Genomic DNA, 18,385 nt, shown 5'->3' with positions numbered 1-18,385 from the left:
ACAAATGAGAGGAGACCATTCAGTTTGTCAAGCCTGTTTCTTTAAGCTAATATGGCTAGCTGTCCCAATATCTCATCCAGATCTCTGTATTATAAAAATAAATCTTGGGAGGAAGACTAGGGAGACGAGACGTGATCTTCTCGGAAGACAATTTGACATCCCGCCAGACAAGGCAGTGAGACAACATTTAAAACAAGTCCACAGACATCTAACCTAGCAGTTGTTGGAATGCTTTTGGCAGACACACTTCATGTGCTCCCAGCTCTTAAAACAATGACAAGCGACACGCAGAACATGCAGCTTGCCAGCAGCAGCAAGCCAGCAGATAATCTGACTGCTTCTCCTTAAAAAAAACCCTCCCCCCCACCCCCCCCCCAACACACCCATTTCCAATGCGAGCGGCAGAGACACGAAGTGGCAAAAGGACAGCTGCTGTACAGGCTTTGAAATGATCAACGCACAGTGCGACAAGCAGAACGCGCAGCTCGCCAGCAGCAGCAAGATACCCCACCCCACCCCCCCCTTCACAACACGAGCAGCGTTATACGTCCTGCAAGAAAGAGATGTAACCACACCTGGGGCAGGAAATAAAGGACAAGTATTGTTTTTACAAAAGTTTAAAAGTAAAAGTGAAAATAATGCATATGTAACAATTCCCATGAAAGTAACAATCTCTTTAAATTGTATATCCGATAAACCAAACCCTGGGGTGGGCGAGCAGGGGGCTGAGCCCCCTAGTACTTCATAAAGGTTGTCAAGGTTTCTGCTTTAACTCCATGTCTCGGTAGTCTGCTCCAGATTCTCACAACACTTTGCGTAAAGAAGTGCTTCCTGGCTTCAGTCCTAAAAATGTGAATTTCCCATTGGGATTAATAAAGTATCTATCTATCTATCTATCTATCTATCTATCTATCTATCTATCTATCTATCTATCTATCTATCTATCTATCTATCTATCTATCTATAAGTACTTCCCCTTATTTTCCACTGATGTTGTCGAGTATGTGATTCATGATTCACTGTTTAGTTGAAAAGAATTCTGCTGGATCTACTTTATTAATGTCTTTGAGGATTTTAAATACCTGGATTAGGACTAAACAGGTGTAATTCCCTGAGTCTGTCAGAGTAGGACACGTCCTTAGGTCTTGGGATGCACTTGGGTGCGCTCCTCTGCACAGCTTCAGGTGTTGCTATGTCTTTCTGGTACTTTGGTGAGCAGAGCTGCACACAATACTGCAGATGTGGTCTTACTAGTGTGTTGTATAGTTTGAGCATAATGTCCCTTGATTTATATTCAACTGTTTTTACGATATAACCTAACATTTTATTTGCCTTTTTAACTGCTTCTGTGCATTGCTCAGTATATAAACCCCTAAATCCCTTTTAGAGGTTGTTACCTGTATGACAGTGTCTCCCATCTTATATTTATAATTGACGTTCCTTTTGTCCAGGTGTAGCACTTTGCACTTTTATACATTAGTCATTATTTAATCATGAAAAAATTCGAGAGTAGAAGGCAGGACTAGATCAAAAGATTGAAAAAGATGAGACCTTTTCTACCAACAGTGGAATGGAAGCGGACATCTGTGTTTGCCATTGTCAGAATATTCTGAACTAATTACAGGCAGCTGAACTCGACACATTTGTGTTAGTCAGACACAGTCAGATTAAAACAACAAACCTGCAGAAATGAGACAAGGCAGATAAGTCAGTGAATTTGCTCACATCAGCTTCGGCACCATTGAGTGATCAAAGTATTGTGTCATCCTTTTGTTTTATGTTTTAATGTCTATGCTTGGTTTCATTTTGACATAAATTAGTTTGCCTGCTATGCAGGCTGCCATATGTTGTAAGTTATTGAATGAAGTGAGATCATTAGGGTTCATGATAGATAGATAGATAGATAGATAGATAGATAGATAGATAGATAGATAGATAGATAGATAGATAGATAGATAGATAGATAGATAGATAGATAGATAGATAGATAGATAGATAGATAGATAGATAGTTTCCTTTTTATTTTGTACAGTGTGTTATTCCTTATTTTTATTGTGCCTTGCATGCTTTTATTTTGTATCATACGGTAAAAACCCTTTTTTGTACCTTTTGTGTTTGGGGGTGGCTCAAGAGCACACATAGAGCCCACACATATTTTTGTAAATACATTTACCTTCTAACGGCTGTTTCAGTAATGAAGATTTCTTCTTGTGTGTATCGGTGTACACCACATACTAATTCACACATATTTATGTACCGTATGGTACTGTGGCGGAAAGGCACAGTGCTTAACGGTAAACCTGTGTTTGGTCAGTGTTTGTTTGGAGTTTGAACCTTCTCGCGGTGGCTGATTTTCTACCACAGGTTACGTTAACTGGTGGATGTGGTTGTAAGTGGGCCGTGTCCAGGACTGGTTTCTGCCCTGCTCCTGATGTCCCTAGGATAACCTATGTCCCCACAAACTTAATTTGAAATAAGCAAGTTTGAGATTGTTATGTAAGCTGGTGCAGCATATCATAACATTATTTATATCCAAAAACAGAAAACACAGTAAAACCACCTGCTTTTAATTTAAAGATAGATAAATAGCCTTATGGATTAAACAGATTCAGAAAAATGGATGACTGGGCTTAAGTAGCATCAACTGGCGAACTGACACTATCCTTCCTTAAGTACCCTTATCTTTGTAAAGAAATATTAGGTCTCATTAACTAATTAGATTATAATTTTACCTTATAACTGATGACATCATATATTGCATGTCCTCCACCTTTTTTATCTCACTATTGCCACACACAAACGGCGCCACAGTTCCTGTTCTGTATTTCACTTGACACTCTTAATTTAAGGCAGATCTGGCACTGCAATTCAGAATAAGCTTCCTTCTTATCATGCAGGTTAAAAAATACCTTTTTATTTTCCATGATTTTAGACTGTGACCTTGGAAGGAAGATCACCAATAGAACAGGGTGACTGGATGAAAACATAAAATGAAACAGTTCTCACAGTGGAGAACAAATATTTGTGAGAAGCAGCTGTTAAGCGCAAAACTTTTTTCTGGTTAAATATTTCTGAATTCAGAGGTTGCTACTTAAATTGATTCTTGTCTCAGAAGGCACTGTGAAAGTTAAGTTACACCTGCTAAACACAAAATGGATCAGCCTCAAACATAGCAATGCCAAAAGTAAAGCTATAAAAGCTCAGAGAAAATCAAGTTTGAGCACAAAGTTAGTGTCTGTGAAAGGGCGTTGTGTCCAAACAGTGAACATGCGAGGGAATGGGATACAATGTTTGTTTTATTAAAGAAAAAAAATAATCAAGATAATAATCATTTGAACATAAATCCTTGTTAGACTTACAGTATGAACAGCATATGCAGACCTTTAGAATTCCTGGGAGCTTTCCTCAGTGCAGCGCTGATGTAGGTCAGAGCCGCCGAGTCCCAGTCCTCAAGAGCCATGGGCTGTTCTGGTTTTCATTTCAGCTTAAGCTCCCTGTGAACTTAATTGATCTAATTATCTGTCCTCTTCCACATGCAGAATCCTGAGCATTTGTGCTGCTGATTTAAAAAATTTGCCTCATTTCATTCAGGTAATGTTATGTTTTCATTTGGTTAGGCCATGGAATATTGATTACACATATTAAAATGTAAAACAAAAAGGAAATTGAAATGCTGTGTTCACAGAGGGGAGTGTGCCTTGTCTTGATCGCCATTATGATCATCACGTTTAACTGGACTGACTCAAGGTTTCTTGACAGGAGACCTAAACATCCTGTCTTTGTGCAGTCCTCTGCTATGGCTACATGACTGATGGCAGCTCATTATGTAATAAGTATGTCTTTAGCATGTTATACTGACTCTGTGGAGATCTCGGACCCGGGCACAGACAGGCAGACACCAAATATCTCAAAGCACACACGTTTTATTCTACAACTCACAATAACACCACAAACAGTACACCAACCAGCAATGATACAGTCCTTTAGTCTTCTCACTTTCTTTCTCTCTCTCTCTCTGTCACCTCCACTCCTCTCTTCCAAGCTCTGTCCACTTCCACCCGACTCCAGCTCCTCGAATGGAGTGAGGTGGCCCCTTTTACCCCCCCCCCCCCCCCCCCCAGATGTGCTCTAGGTGCCCTGTGATGGTCTTCTGGCAGCACTTCCTAATGTGGTGGAAGTGCTGCCCTTGCACCCGGAAGCACTCCAAACGTACTTGGTTCCTGATCTGGCCCCCACAGGGTTGAGCTTCCATGCTTCGTATCTGTGGCCCCTAATGGAATCCAGGGGGGGCTGCCCTCTTGCGTCCAGGGGACATATTGCCCCTCTCCTGGTCCTTCCCTGCTCCAGGCGTCCCGGTGGAGCAAGGTCCCTGGTTGTCTGCCACAACTGTTAAATAGCTTAAATATACCATAGTTCTTCTAAGAAGAGAGTGCAGCAATTCTGTATGAGTCTGGCCGATGCCTCTATCCAAGGTGACTTACAAGATCAGGGCACAGTACAGTTGTGTAAATATATTTTCCATAGCTGTAACACAGACAGGTTAAGAGATTTGATCTGGCCAAAAGGCAAAAAGGAAGTGGAAAATGAACTAATAACCATATGGTTTAAAGTCCAATGCCTTAACAAAGTACCCCGTACTGCCTATCCCACAGATTTATAACAAGAAACATGCCACTGGGCATTGCTTAATAGTAGGCAGGTATCATTATATAAAAGGGTCTTATCCTACTTCCTTTTTATACAGCAGATGGACAATAATCTGCATTCATGAGAATATTTTAATTTCCTTCCTGCATTTATCATGCAATATTTAAAAGCTGTGTTTAATCACAAGGTTTAAAAAGCATCCATTTGAAATGTATAGATTTGCCAAATGCCAACGGATAATCTGGCAGCTTCGGTGTCTTACCAGAGCAATGTTTGGCTCAGTCAATAGACAGTTTCATTTTTTAACTCCTTTGTGGCCTGTGAATTTATGTTGTGCGTTTTACTTACCAAGGCTCTCTCTTTATGTAATAATTCTTACCTGTTTTTGGTATATATTGTGATAGCAGAGGCAATCCCCTGCACTCATGAAGAACACATGGAGAACACCAAGTGCCAACAAAGAAAAAAACCTGAGAACATAAGAAAAACCTTGCTGCTCCTCTGAGCCTGATGGTAAAAGATTTCAACCCAGTGTACCAGGTGGGATGACTAGGCCATTTGTCATCTTAAAAGAACCAGTGAACATTCACTTCATGGCCCCTTCTCTCTTGAGACTTTGAGCATTCTCTCTTATGCTCTTCAGAATAGGTCATCTACCTGAAGCTAAGCATGTCTGGGCCCGGTCAGTACTTGGATAGGAAACCATCTAGGAAAAGCGTGGGTTGATGCAGGAAGAGGTGTTGGTAAGGCCAGCAGGAGGCGCTTACTCTGAGGTCTGAATGTGGATCCCAATACCCCAGTGCAGTGACGCGGACACTGTGCTGTAAAAATGTTGCCGTCCTGCGGATGACACATATAACCGAGATTCTGATTCTCTGTGGTCATAAAAGATTCCTGGGCATCCTTTGTAAAGAGTAGGATGTATCCTGATGTCCTGAGTAAAAAAATGCCTACCACGGTTTGTCCATTCTGGCTCCTAATCATCCCTTCACCACCTAAAAGCTGATGTGTGGTTGAGCGTACTGGCGCAATAACGTCTCCCATCACATCATCCAGGGTGGGTGCTGCACATTGGTGGGGGTTAAAGTGAATTCCCTCTGTGTATGTAAAGTGTTTTGAGTAGTGAGAAAAACACTTTAGAAGTGTAATGAATTATTATTGTTTTTACTATTAGATCATTCTTCCCAACTCACCTCCTAATTCTGCACTCAATAAGCTCAATAGGGTGGTTATTAACCGAGTTAAAGGACCCCAAGCTGTAATTAACTCTAGTGACACTAGTGGCCCTGAATCTTTAGTTTTCATAAAGCATCAGATCAGCCAAGCAGCCTCCACTCTATTAGAAGACATGGTGGTCTTGTATGTTTTTCATTGAAGCATGTGCTTGCTGTCTTTCAGCCAGCAGGTTCACCGCTGCTATTGGCGTCACTCTGTCTCTTGTCATCCCTCCCATTGGCTGACCCATTGTGTGGTATACGGAGAATTACGTGCTTCTACTCATGCTGTCTCTCTGTCTTATATGGGCAGGTGCCTCTCCCTAATTTCCTTCTGGAGCATGCAGAACACCAACAAGGCACAGAACGCCCTGGGGGAGCCTCTCTTCCCACACAGGCATATGCAGCTGCCAGTGCGTCTGTCTTTCTCTGTGTAAAGGCCTGTATACTTTCTGTGTGAAGTCCTCCTTCCCAGTGCCATCCTGGTGAAGCCCTTGCTCTGACACACTCTTCAAAATGTGCTTCCTTTTGGCCTCCGCCAGTTTCATTTACTGTGCTTCATTGTAATGCTATGTCAGAGCTTTGTGCATTTTATTATGCTGTCTTATCTATACCTGCCCATGAGCCTTATCAGTATAATGGAGCCTCTCTGTTAATGCTGCATGAACACAGATTTAAAAAAAAAAATCACCTAAGCCTTTCATTTTATGATCAGTATTTTGTTTGTAAGAGGTCACAATTACAGTTAAGATGACCTCGACGTGTGAAGGTTTTATGCCATCTGAGTAGGTTCAAATGCCTGCCCAGTCACGCTGATGTGCATTTTCTTTTAAGATGAGCAGTGACTTGAACTGGATGGAAGTGGAAGTAAGTGTGTCCCATCCTGGGCACTTTTGGTTCCCTGTTCTGAATGAAGTGTGCTCAAAATGAATGGATGAACAAATTAGTTTAAAATAAGTCAAACTTAGAATTAACTGTGAAATATAGAAACAAAAACATTCACTATTATGATTTAACAATAAAAACCTGAGGACATTCTTGTCATCATTTTAGCTGATTACCCTACGGGACACGAGCACCAAAAATGTCAAAGTGCAGCCTCTCAGTGAAGGTGAGCCTATTAAAGTAATTAAGGATTGCCATTCCTGTTTTTCCTGCAGTTGCTGCATTAGTAAGCCTTCAAATGAACATAATAATTATGTCAGTAACGTTTAACAATAGAATGTTTAATAACTGAGCAATGCAATTGTAAACTCTGGACCAGTGAATGCTTTCCCCCACCCAGAAACATTAATTTCCCTGGTTCTTTAAAGACACTTTAATATTCAATGTTAAAAGAATAAGATAAAGAGTCTGTGCTAAACCAGATAAATATTTTTAAGGAATTGCAAAATTAAGATTTCTATTTAGCATAAGAAAAAAAAATGTCAAGGCAAAGACAGTTAGAGATGCACTCAGGAACGTGCTAGTAACCCAATACTCGGATGAATTCATTTATTCAGCTGTCATTATTTTCAAACAAAAGTTCTTCAGCATTTTTTATAAGTGACTCCATGCGTCGCTGGTACAGCTGTGTCATGGTGAGAATGCCATCGTGGTGATACTCTGCAGAGGCTTCATTTATACAAAAAAGAATGAGCCCACTTCATCTTATTAGAATCTCATGGAATGAATGAACATTATCTGTGCTAATTGGATATTATAAGCTTTTGATTGTGTAAGCTGTTTACCAAAGGTTTTGTAATCTTGATTACATTTATCTGGAAATAAACTGGTACGTGATATTGAATATACTGGACATAATGGAAACAACCAGTACATTTTCTCTTTCTTAATACTGATGATAAACTGCCTAACAACATAATGCCTTTCTCAAAATGCATCCAGTTTTGCGATTGAGAGTTGCAAGGTTATTTTTCTTTTTTGACTTTACGTATATTTTGTAGTATTTTACAGTAATTACTTTTTTTTCTCAATGAATGTTCAAACACCAAATAAACAGTTAAGTGCTGACCATGGTGCCATCCTGCTGCACTAACAAACAGTATATAAATATGTGTTCATTAGCATATGATAGACACTAATACACACGAGGAAATGTAAAAGTTTCTTTTCTGAAAAGTAAAGATACCTTTACATCTTGTGGACTGCTCTGAAGCTACCCCAAACCTTAAAATGGCTGAAGAAACTAACACGTAAAAAAGGGATTTACAACAATATATGATACATAATAAAAGCACACAAAATAGGTTAAAAACAAAGAGTACCACACTTCACAGAGTGAAAAGGAAAACAAATAACCTGTGTCCCAAAGGGTCTTCCTACAAAGGTTAATGCCTCCTAGCCAAATGGGGATTTCCTGCACTTACAGTCAAAAGTAGCCATCCCTAACACCTCATTACCTTGTTCACCATTTTATTCTTCACCCTTTGGCCTTTACTTCCTCCATATGCAAGGCTTATCTTCTGACTCTAAGCTCAATGGCCACGTTGGAAGGGGTTGCTAAACGCTACATACAAACTACTCCCATGAGTCTCCTGGTTACTACTTCTGGGGTCTCAGAAGTCCTGTAGCTGCCTCAGTACTCCTGAACTTTCATGTCACCATCACAGACATATAATGGTGATCCTCAGACTGGTTGTTCACCCCAGCATGCTGGAGTAGCCCATACTGCACTGTGCCGTCTGGTACCTTGGGGGCACCTGGTATACTGATTGGAGTCCCCCTATTCCTTTTCTTGAACTGGTTAAAGCACTCAGTTTCTTTCTGTTAGCACCCTCTGTTAGAGAGAACTGGTGTTGTCACCTAAGTTCTTTCCCCAACATATATCACATTTCTTTTCAAGTCTGTACATACACTTAAAATGTATCATTGTTTTCTTTTGCAATACCAAATTTAGCTTTTCTCTCTTCCTCATTATTTTTCTGAACCTAACTTTCACATTAGATATTTGAATAAACCTGAAGCCAGTTCTTCCAGCATCCAACACAAGAGATAAACTAACCTGTTATAGGATGACAGGCTATCAAAGGCTCACTCACAGACAATTACTGCATCTTGCATATGTGTACAGTGTGAAAGTAAATTGTTTCACTTGAAAACCCCCATGTGGATAACATGCAAATGCAGCGCCCTGGAGCTCCATGAGGCACTTATACCTGCCACTGCTTCAAAGCATGAGTTTTGAATCCTGCCTGGTCGCTGACTGGGTGATATCTGCATGTTTTCTCCATAAATGTGTGTGTGTGTTTTTCTGGATACTCCTGTTTATACCCTCATTCCAAAAATTAACATTTTAAGAAAATATGAGATGGTGGATTATCAGAAGAGTACGCCTTATGATTACCTGATATCATGTCCAAGCTTAAATATGGAGCTTCTGAGATTGTTCTGCCCCAGTAGTTTACCATGTGAATTTCCTCTTGGGATTAATAAAGTATCTATCTATCTATCTATCTATCTATCTATCTATCTATCTATCTATCTATCTATCTATCTATCTATCTATCTATCTATCATGCTGAATTAGGAGGTGTGTGTACATGCAAATATGTGTATATACTGTGTGTATATATAGTATATATGTTTTCTATACTTCAACCAAAATTTACAGGAAATGTCTGTAGAGAAAAGCCAAGCAAAATGACACCTTTTATTGGCTAACTAGAAAGATTACAATATGCAAGCTTTCGAGGCAACTCAGGCCCCTTCTTCAGGCAATGTCTGCAACTTATTCTGAGATTTTGTCCTACAGCATGCACAGGTGCTCCAAAAAATAGTGTTGGGCGGTGATGTGTATTTTAAACATTGAAGACAATCTCATAACTTGTGTAAACAGATCGTTCCCATCCTCTTTATAGCGCTGACCTTGCTCCCTCTGATTTCCACCTCTTTGGAGCTCTCAAAAATGCCATCTCTGTAAAAGCAGGTGGTTGGGAGTGCTGGTGAAGGTACTAAAGAAGTGGGTACAAGTGCAGAATTCAGACTGATACAAGAAGGAGATAAACACTTTTGCTTTTTACTGCTGACAATGTGTAAGAAATCAGTTACTCTACTGTAATAAACTATGAGCAATAAAAAAATAGCATTGCAAAACTTTTTAGGTGCACAAAACAAGCAAGTCTCTCACCCCTGTTGTTCCTGTCCTCCTGGACTAGTCCCTGCCTTCCCTTCTGGGCTGCCTTAAGAAAGTCCTCAGGCTGAGTTTGCATCATGGTGTGCAGTTTAAGAGGAATACCATTAATACTGACGTGTGGCTTTTTACACTCCCTGTCAGGGGCTTCAGCTGAAGGGGAGGTCTTCTAATGTCATTGTGGATGCCCCTGAGCCATGCTGTACTCTCTGGGTTCGAAGTTTCCTTTCTTGGGGGTGCCTTAGTGGTTATATTGTCCCTGCTGTCCTACAGTGTGAAGGGGACAGCCCCTCGGGTATCCAGAGTTCTTGCTCCCTTTTCAAGGAGGTGACCTGTACGCTCAGGTTAGTTAGTTAAAGGCGCCAGAGTGGGCAGTGACAATATACATTTAAAATATATAAATCTAGTTACTGTCTGTGGACAGTTTTTAACTAAGGGATGTAACTTATGGCTCCAAGACGCAGAAAAATCCAACCTCACCACAAAGTTAATTGTTGAAAAAAATTCAGATAAAAGTGGAATGACATTTTTGCATTTAATAGTCTACAAGTGTTATCTTAGTGCCAGCCTAGAGCAATGATAGTCAGCCCCAGCTTTGTCCTCTTTTTATCTTTTATTTTGTGTACAAAAAAATTGCAAACAAGTAATTATCAATGCAGTGTGAGTGATCCAAAAATAAAAAAAATAATTACTAACAGCTATAAAATTATCTCTTATCATACAGCTTCACCTGGGGTAGCAAAAATGCTAGAGCCAGTCCTGTATGTATTAAGATATGCATTTATTTTATATTATTTTATGGCTTGGAAGCAAAATATCATGTTTTCATTGTCTTTACATTTTCCGTTTCCATTTCCATCTTCTGTAATTTAAACTGATTACATTACCAATGTTCCATTAGAAAGCAGAACTGTCACCATCTCTATCCATCCAGCCTAGTTTTTTATTAGATCACATGTCCTGTTTGTTTTTGCACGATTATTTAGCTGGAAATTTAAAGTGATCACTCCAGAGGTACATCACTCCAAATGTAGGGGTACAATTAAGAATTTTGAAGATATTATATAAGTGAGCACAAAAACGGTGTAATTGTGTCAGTGCAGGGGCCATATGATGACGCAATGAGATTCGAGTAAGAACACAGCAGTCTTTATCTCGGTTGCTGGCTGGGTAGAAAGTGTAGTCATGTGAGTCCAGCATGCCCCTTTTAAACAGACATTTCACACTAGTGATAGGTACAGGCCGCCAGGAGGCATTAACCACTGTAAATGTAAAATGTACGTTATCAACAGATTCCCCATGAGAACCACACCCCCAGTCCTCTATGTTTAACAAACCTGAAAGAGTTAATGCAGGGTTCTGGAGATCCTTACCCTTTAAATAAGAGTAGGATATCAGGGGCACAGATATCAGGGGCACAATGGCGTCCAGAGCCATTCTTTAAGATGGCAGTAGGACTTTCTAGGAGTGTCCCTGACCTCTGACTCATTCGTTTTAAAAGCTGTATTGTGCCAGTGTAGCAAGTTGGGCAAGCCCCCTCCACTAAGCCTTGTCTAGCTGCCCGCGTTTATTCTTTTGACAGTTTGTCTTCTCTGCCTTTGATCAGCCTTTCTCTTTGTGTTAGTTTTAATAAACACTTCACATTTTATTTTGCCATTTTGCTTGAAGTGTTGCTCGGAGGCTTCTGCAAAGAGGTAACTAGTTAGATTACCAGCAGTGTTTATTCAATTATGTTTGTTTTTGGAAATTGCTTTAGCCGTTACAGGAATGTTTTATTGGGTGATCTTGATTTCTGATTGCATTCAGTAAGTCTTTCTGGAAGTTGTGCTGTGATTTTCTGAATAACATGGCTCTCTCAAATTGTCTCAAGAAGACTCCTTGTTATCTTACTTTAAGGCATTTTCAATTGCAAAGAGCAAAGAGCATTCAATAAAAATTGACCATCTCTGCCTTTTGTGTTTGGATGTTTACTGCTTTGTTATGTAATGGCTGTACAGTCGCATTGCTCAAAGCCATGTGACTTCTGTTTACATATACACCGTTTGTTTGTAAAAAAAATTTAAAAATAAAAATCATCTAAGACCCTTTTTGCTGAGTATACAGTTTGGGCCCTGTGGTGTACTGCTGCTTCATCCAGTGTTGCTTCCTGGTCTGTGCTCCAGTCTACAGTGGGTTCAAAAATAGACAGTTGGACAGATAAGGTTTCCTCATCTAGACCCTGGATGAAGACATCATGTTTTTTTTTTATTTTATTAAAACTCCACCACTTTTTTCAGTATTAATACTAGACAGAAATTCATATTTGTGTGAGATCCCTCAGGTAGCTTTAGCCTGAAATGGAGTTTTCAGTGACTGCTGTCAGTCCATTAAGTACTCTTTCCTTGCACACCTTTTTTGTTTTAAGAAAGAGTTGCAACCTCTGAATATTTGATATTTTTACAGGAAACTGAGATTTGTACTAAGAAGCATTTGACTGTCTGAGGATTAGCCTTCATATTTTTCACCCATGAAATATTTCACTATCCCTGTGTTGCGGCAACACGCTATATCAGAGCATGTTCCCAACCTATGTAGCAGAAATGGACACATACTACCAGTACCTCCATAATGACGGAAATCACAGTATACCACAGGATTATTGTCAGGATTTCCAAAACGTTCTTTCCTTTATGTAGTGCAGGGCAAAACAGGTATGACAGGACCAGGGCTTTTACAATTTGTAGTTGGAGAGATCGTTTAGACTTCACATGAAAAAAGCAATTTGTGACGATGGTGGAGGATATGCATTTCCACTGGATAAAACATGGGATTTCCATGTTGAAGGATTAAAGTGTGAGTGGGGCTTACTGTGTTTAATCCCCTGCAACTCTAGACCAGATTGTCTTAAAGCTCCTGGGGTCTGATCGAGTGCATAATTGGATGCAGCACAAGCCCTGGAACGTCTATAGTGCTTTCTTTTAATGTGGTACCAAGCAGAACTGATCTTCTCTTTGAGAGCTGGTGTGCCGTGTGGCAGGGAGAGAAGACCCCCCTCAGCTCCCCCCGCTAGCACCAGCCTGTGCTGCTCTGCTCCTCTAACGTCTGGCTGGATACAGTTGCCGTGGATTCCTCTTCTGCTAGGCGCATGAATGTGATCTATTGTCTGAGACACACTTTTCTGTAAGAGCTCACTTTAGGGCAGACGCTTCCCTTATTCACAAGCTGAAGCCCCCTTCCATCACACAGGACAGCCCATTCAAATCACATGCCAGAGGTCTCAGAAGAATGGAGCGCAGCTGCTGCTGCAACTTTTCTTGCTGCCTTTAGGAGACGGTTGACAAACTTGAGGGCTGTCAGCCTGCACGGCTCAGGGGAGGAAATGGAGAGGCTTTGGGACCCTCACTGCTCTGAGGAAATGTGGCTGGAAAGCGAGTCAGGCTGTTCTCTCGTACCCCAAAAGTCCAAGCGGGATAGGAAGCGACAGGAACTGCTGGCTATGGCACTGGGGGTCAAAGTAAATGCACGAGCATCAGTTTTGTGGCAGCCTCTAAAACTCTTTGCCTATTCACAGATCACTTCACTGGTCCGGAGAGCAGCACTGAGGGAAAACGAGAATCACTTCAACTATGAAAAGGCTCACAATTTTAAGGTAAGCTCTGGCTTTATATCTAAATAGTTGTGCTTTTTTAAGAGGTATTTCACTTTATGAAAATAGATTTAGTTTGTGTGATGAGGACAAAGGGTTAAGCCTGGCACCAGTTCAGTATGCTGGTGATGGCTCCTAATAGCATAAAGTGCACACAAGGCTGGAGGTTCTTATAAAGAGGCTCTTCCACTATTTATATGTTGCTGCTTCCACTGGATAATTTTTCTCTCTAAAATAGATTTTTATTATTAGACTTTTTTTATTTTTGTCTTACTGTTATCAGTCAGTCAGCATTAATTCTACATAGCAATGTGATAGTCAGCACAAAGTCCTTTACAGAGCCTTTACATATTATAGCACTAAATTCATTGTCTGTGTACTTTGAGGAGCAAAGTACATTAAAAGGCTGCTGTCAAGAGGTCTCTCATCTGGAGCTGAGTGTTTGGAAGGAAGAACAGAAATCCAAAAACAAAATTACAGATGAGAACAAGAAGCCTTCGTAATATTTTTTCTTACATCTGTAGTATTCATTCTTGATCCTGGAGGACCCAGATGGCTGCAGATTTTTGTTTTAATTTTGTAATAAGAAACCAAGTCTTGCTCTCTTATTTAATTCAGTTGTTTTTTAAGGACTTCCATCCTGCTTTAACATACATTTCTTATATTGTAAATGCTTTTCAAAGGTCATCAATCAGACATGTTGGTACTTCTTGGTTGTTCGAATTTTCTTCGTCTTTACCTCTAAACACTTCATTGAACACGCACAAGGTAAATGGAATTCTGTCAGCTGGAGACTTGTTAGTTTCTTTTTCATTTGTTTCTCATTGTTAGTTGGCAGATGGTTAAGAAAACAAGTAATTAGAAACTGGGAAGGCAGCTGTTTTAAGTGTTAAAGAAGCAATTAAGGTTACTTCATTGTGACAAGTGACAAAATATAAATGAAGCCCAAAAAGTGTGTTGCATTAGCTGCAGTAATTGGCTTCTAATTCAGAGACTGGATTAAACAAAATAAGAGTAATAACTGTGGTCCTCCATGACTGACACTAAGGACCCCACAAATAGATCAATATGCAGGCCTCAGCAAATTGTAATGATGGAGTGAAAAGCTTTGGTGCAGAAGGTGTTCTTGTAGACAGTAACTTGAAATAAAAAGTATCACTTATTTAGTCACATGTGTCACCTTTGTCAAAGATGGAGCTCACAAGCTGGTGGAGTAGCATTGCTTTTTTTTCAGGGCCTGTTTTTAATGAAACACCCTTAAATCTTGAAGCAGCTCTTTCACAGGATACCTCTGATGTTGACCTTTTGTTTAATTATTGCTAATTATCCATCCATTTATTTTCCAACCCACTCTGTGATATTTTCACACTGCAAGCTGCCAATCAAGCAGCATGGTGGTGCACTGGTAGTGCAGTCTCACAAAAGGTCCTGTATGGAGTTTGCATGTTCTCCCAGTTTCCTCATAGGTTTTCTTCCAGGTGAACCAGTTTCGTCCCATAATGCAAAAGACATGCAGGTTAAGTGAATTGGTGTTGTTAAATTGGCCTGTGTGTGTTTGCATTGTGCTAGATGAGGGACAGGTACAGGGAATGTTCCTGCCATGTGTCTGTTGCTTGCTGGGACAGGCTACAGCTTCCCCATGTGTCTGCACTGGATAAGCAGGTTAGGCAGATGGATGGATGGATGCTGACAGCTTGCATACACACCTAAACACGCAGGGCCAATTGGGACTCACTAGTTAACCTAATATGCACATCTTTGGGATATGGGAACGGGAAATGTAAAAATTCCACACCGAGCGTAACTGGGTGGGATTTAAACCCAGCCAACCGGAGCTGTGGTGAGACAGAAGTGCCAAGTTCAGCACCACTCAGGTTTGCTCAGTATGAACGCACATCCTTTCAACAGTTCTTCTAATAAAGCCTGATGTTAATTGTACGGTCGGAAGAGTAAGCTCCCATGTGTTATGTGAAATACCTCCCACTCCATCCACACCAAACCATATGCTTCTAAGTCAGTATAACCTCCAAAACTGGGATCTGCTCTTATGCTAATGCTCTGCTTGGGGACGTCATTTAGTTATATTGTACAGCAATGTCACATTTTAAATGAGAAGGATACAATGGATGACATCATGACAAGGCAATATCAGAAAGCTAATGCCTTTCATGAAACAAACAGGTGATCATAGACCCACAAGAAATTGTAACCATTTACAAGACACTTTCTCTGCATGTGCCTACCACCCTGAGTAATTAATTTTCTGTTTTTCTGAGGTTTAATTAATGTAATAAATTAGCTCTGAAAATGGATTAATGTATAATTAGGTATGCTAAAAAGTAGTCAGAACAAGATTGCCGCTTTAGTCTTTTTTTTTTTTGGCTCTTCTGGGTGATGTGGAAGAAACTTGCCATTTTTAAATGATTCCAACCCCTTTTATGTCTCTGTGACTGAGGCCCAGATAATGAAAATTGGATGATTTATTAACTAAAAATGAATACACAGTGGGACAAATAATACAAAAGGAGTTTAAACACATGATAATGATTAAATAAAAGAGGTGTATGCATCTCTGGGCCTGCATGTTACACAACACAGACCAATGTGGTGGTGGTCCTACTTTTACACATCATTAAGCCTTAGCAAAACACTCCTTCCACCCTTTTCCACCCTCCTCTGGAGCCACACTGTCAGGTGATCCTTTGTCCTGGGTCTTCTGCCTTCAGATTCTTGTCCACTCTGAACCACTTTGAGACCAAACTGCCACTAAAACCACACTGCATGGGTCTGGATTTAAATAACTACTAGAAATCTGGAACTTTCAAAAAAATTTCAACCCTTAAATCATCTAATTTACATTTTATAATATGCTACTCATTTGGGATGGAGTTTATTAGCTTCACTGTTTGTCCATTATTCTTTAGCCCATTTCATTCTTACATAAGCAGACAGCACATATGTACCACATTCTATCCCATGACTACACTTTAGATGCTCACTTACAGTTCCATTGCATGCCTGTACTCCCTCCTTGTTTTCTGTCTCTTGGTCCAAGTTAGTAATTCACAGATTACTTCTTAAAGGTGTTTAATAAAAACCCACTGATGCTTTTTTTTGTCGTGCCGCCATTTAAATTAACTGACACACCTGTACTAAAATTGCCACCATCATTTTTTAGTCCCTTTTTACAATCCAGTATACAATCCAGTATCACTGATGAACTTCCTTTAAAATATGAAGCCAAAGGTTAGTGTAACTTAAAAGAAACTCAGAGATTTTGGTTACCGAGTATTCAGAATACTCTGCCACTGAAATTGTGTTTATTCAGAGCGCACACTTCAGCTTATTTTCTATACAAAGTACGGTTAAACTGTCATAGCTCAAGTTGGAGTAGTGTATATGCAAAAACGTATCCATTGTCCGGAGGCTGTATGATCTCCCTGTATGTGTGCATTTGTCATTGTTGGAGCCCATTACTGCTGTTACAAAACAACACGTTAGACTGACTGCCCACTGTAAATGAATGTTGTTTTGTTTTTTGGGAAGTTTTTTCTTGTCTTCTTAGGTAGTCAAGTCTCGGGGGCCTGTCAAAAAGTAGGGCCTATTAAAGCCTATCAAGGCATCCCTTGTGTGATTTTCGGCTATACAAGAAATACACTGTTGTTGTACAAGTGAGCCTGGCAAAAACACTGACATCCTGAACAGACTGCTTTTTTTAGAATTATTTGTTACCCGGATAAAGTTTATTTGTGTCGCCATCCCCAAAATTATTTGTGTGTGAACCCAGCAGTCCCCACAACCTTCAGAAATGTCATACCCATTTAGGTGACATGGAACCACCTTGATTTTTGAATACTACAAAATTTCATTTTAAGGGAGTTTATTTTTTGAAAGCCTTGTATACTTAATGAAAAATAGGCAGAAAAGAGATCAGAGATTGTGCGATAGGCACTGCAGAATGCATTTCTAACAGGGTGTATTAATTAAAGGCCAGTAATGTCTGACATTCAAGCAATGAAAGTGAAATGTACATATAAAATGTAAGACATAGGGCAGCAAAGTGATGTTGTACTCCACCTTGTTGCCTCATAGCACAGGGGACCGGTGTGCAGTTTCTTGGCTCGTCACTCCATCCTCTCGCTGGCCAAGTGAGTTTATTTGTTAAGATCCACCTGATAACTTAACTGACTGCTCTAAGTATGCTCAGTGTGTGTGTGTGATCGAGGGAGGGCACATGTGCCTTGTGAACAGCTGCTATCCTATCCAGCTTTGTTTCCTGTCCTGTGCCTGATGCTCCCCCAGCCCTAAAGTGAAGAAAGCAGGTCCAGAAATAGGAGGAATGGATCTGTTGTCCAGCCCTTTTGACCTTGCATGATGTCTTTGGCCTTGGGGGAATTCTTCAAAACTGAGAGAATGTGCAGCTTTAACAGAGTAGGCATCCAGAAGAAATTCAAATCTGAGATTCTGACTATTACTCTGATATGATGTATTTAAACATGTGATTGTATATCAATATCAATGGTAGATGCTGCATGTTAGAGCAGTGGTTAGTGCTGCTGCTGCTACATGGACTCTGCGTCTTCTGTCTTACACCTGGTTGTTGTTATCAGTGTGGGTTTAATTCTGGGTACACTTAGTTTTTTCTCCCACAGCCCCATAGATATGCCATGTAGACTGATCAGAAATTCCTCATTGAGCCCATGTGGGTGAGTAGGCCTTGCAATGCATTGGCACACTATACAAGGTTTATTCCTGCCAGCTCCAAAT

The 18,385-nt window shown here is 40.3% G+C and overlaps 1 protein-coding gene across 4 annotated transcripts in view; it reads left to right on the top strand.

Moving 5' to 3' along the window:
* chn2 (chimerin 2) overlaps positions 1–18,385 on the top strand; it is a 552,284-nt gene that overhangs the window by 479,694 nt on the left and 54,205 nt on the right. For all 4 annotated transcript variants that reach the window (XM_028818219.2, XM_028818218.2, XM_051935482.1 and 1 more), the window contains exon 7: positions 13,544–13,621. In XM_028818219.2, coding sequence (XP_028674052.1) covers positions 13,544–13,621 — 78 coding nt within the window. The remainder of the gene's footprint in view (positions 1–13,543; positions 13,622–18,385) is intronic.

The sequence above is a fragment of the Erpetoichthys calabaricus genome, chromosome 13 (assembly GCF_900747795.2).
Source record: "Erpetoichthys calabaricus chromosome 13, fErpCal1.3, whole genome shotgun sequence".
NCBI classification, from domain to species: Eukaryota; Metazoa; Chordata; class Cladistia; order Polypteriformes; family Polypteridae; genus Erpetoichthys; species Erpetoichthys calabaricus.
The sequence above is the reverse complement of the archived record's forward strand: the minus strand, read 5'-3'. Positions and strand labels throughout refer to the sequence as shown.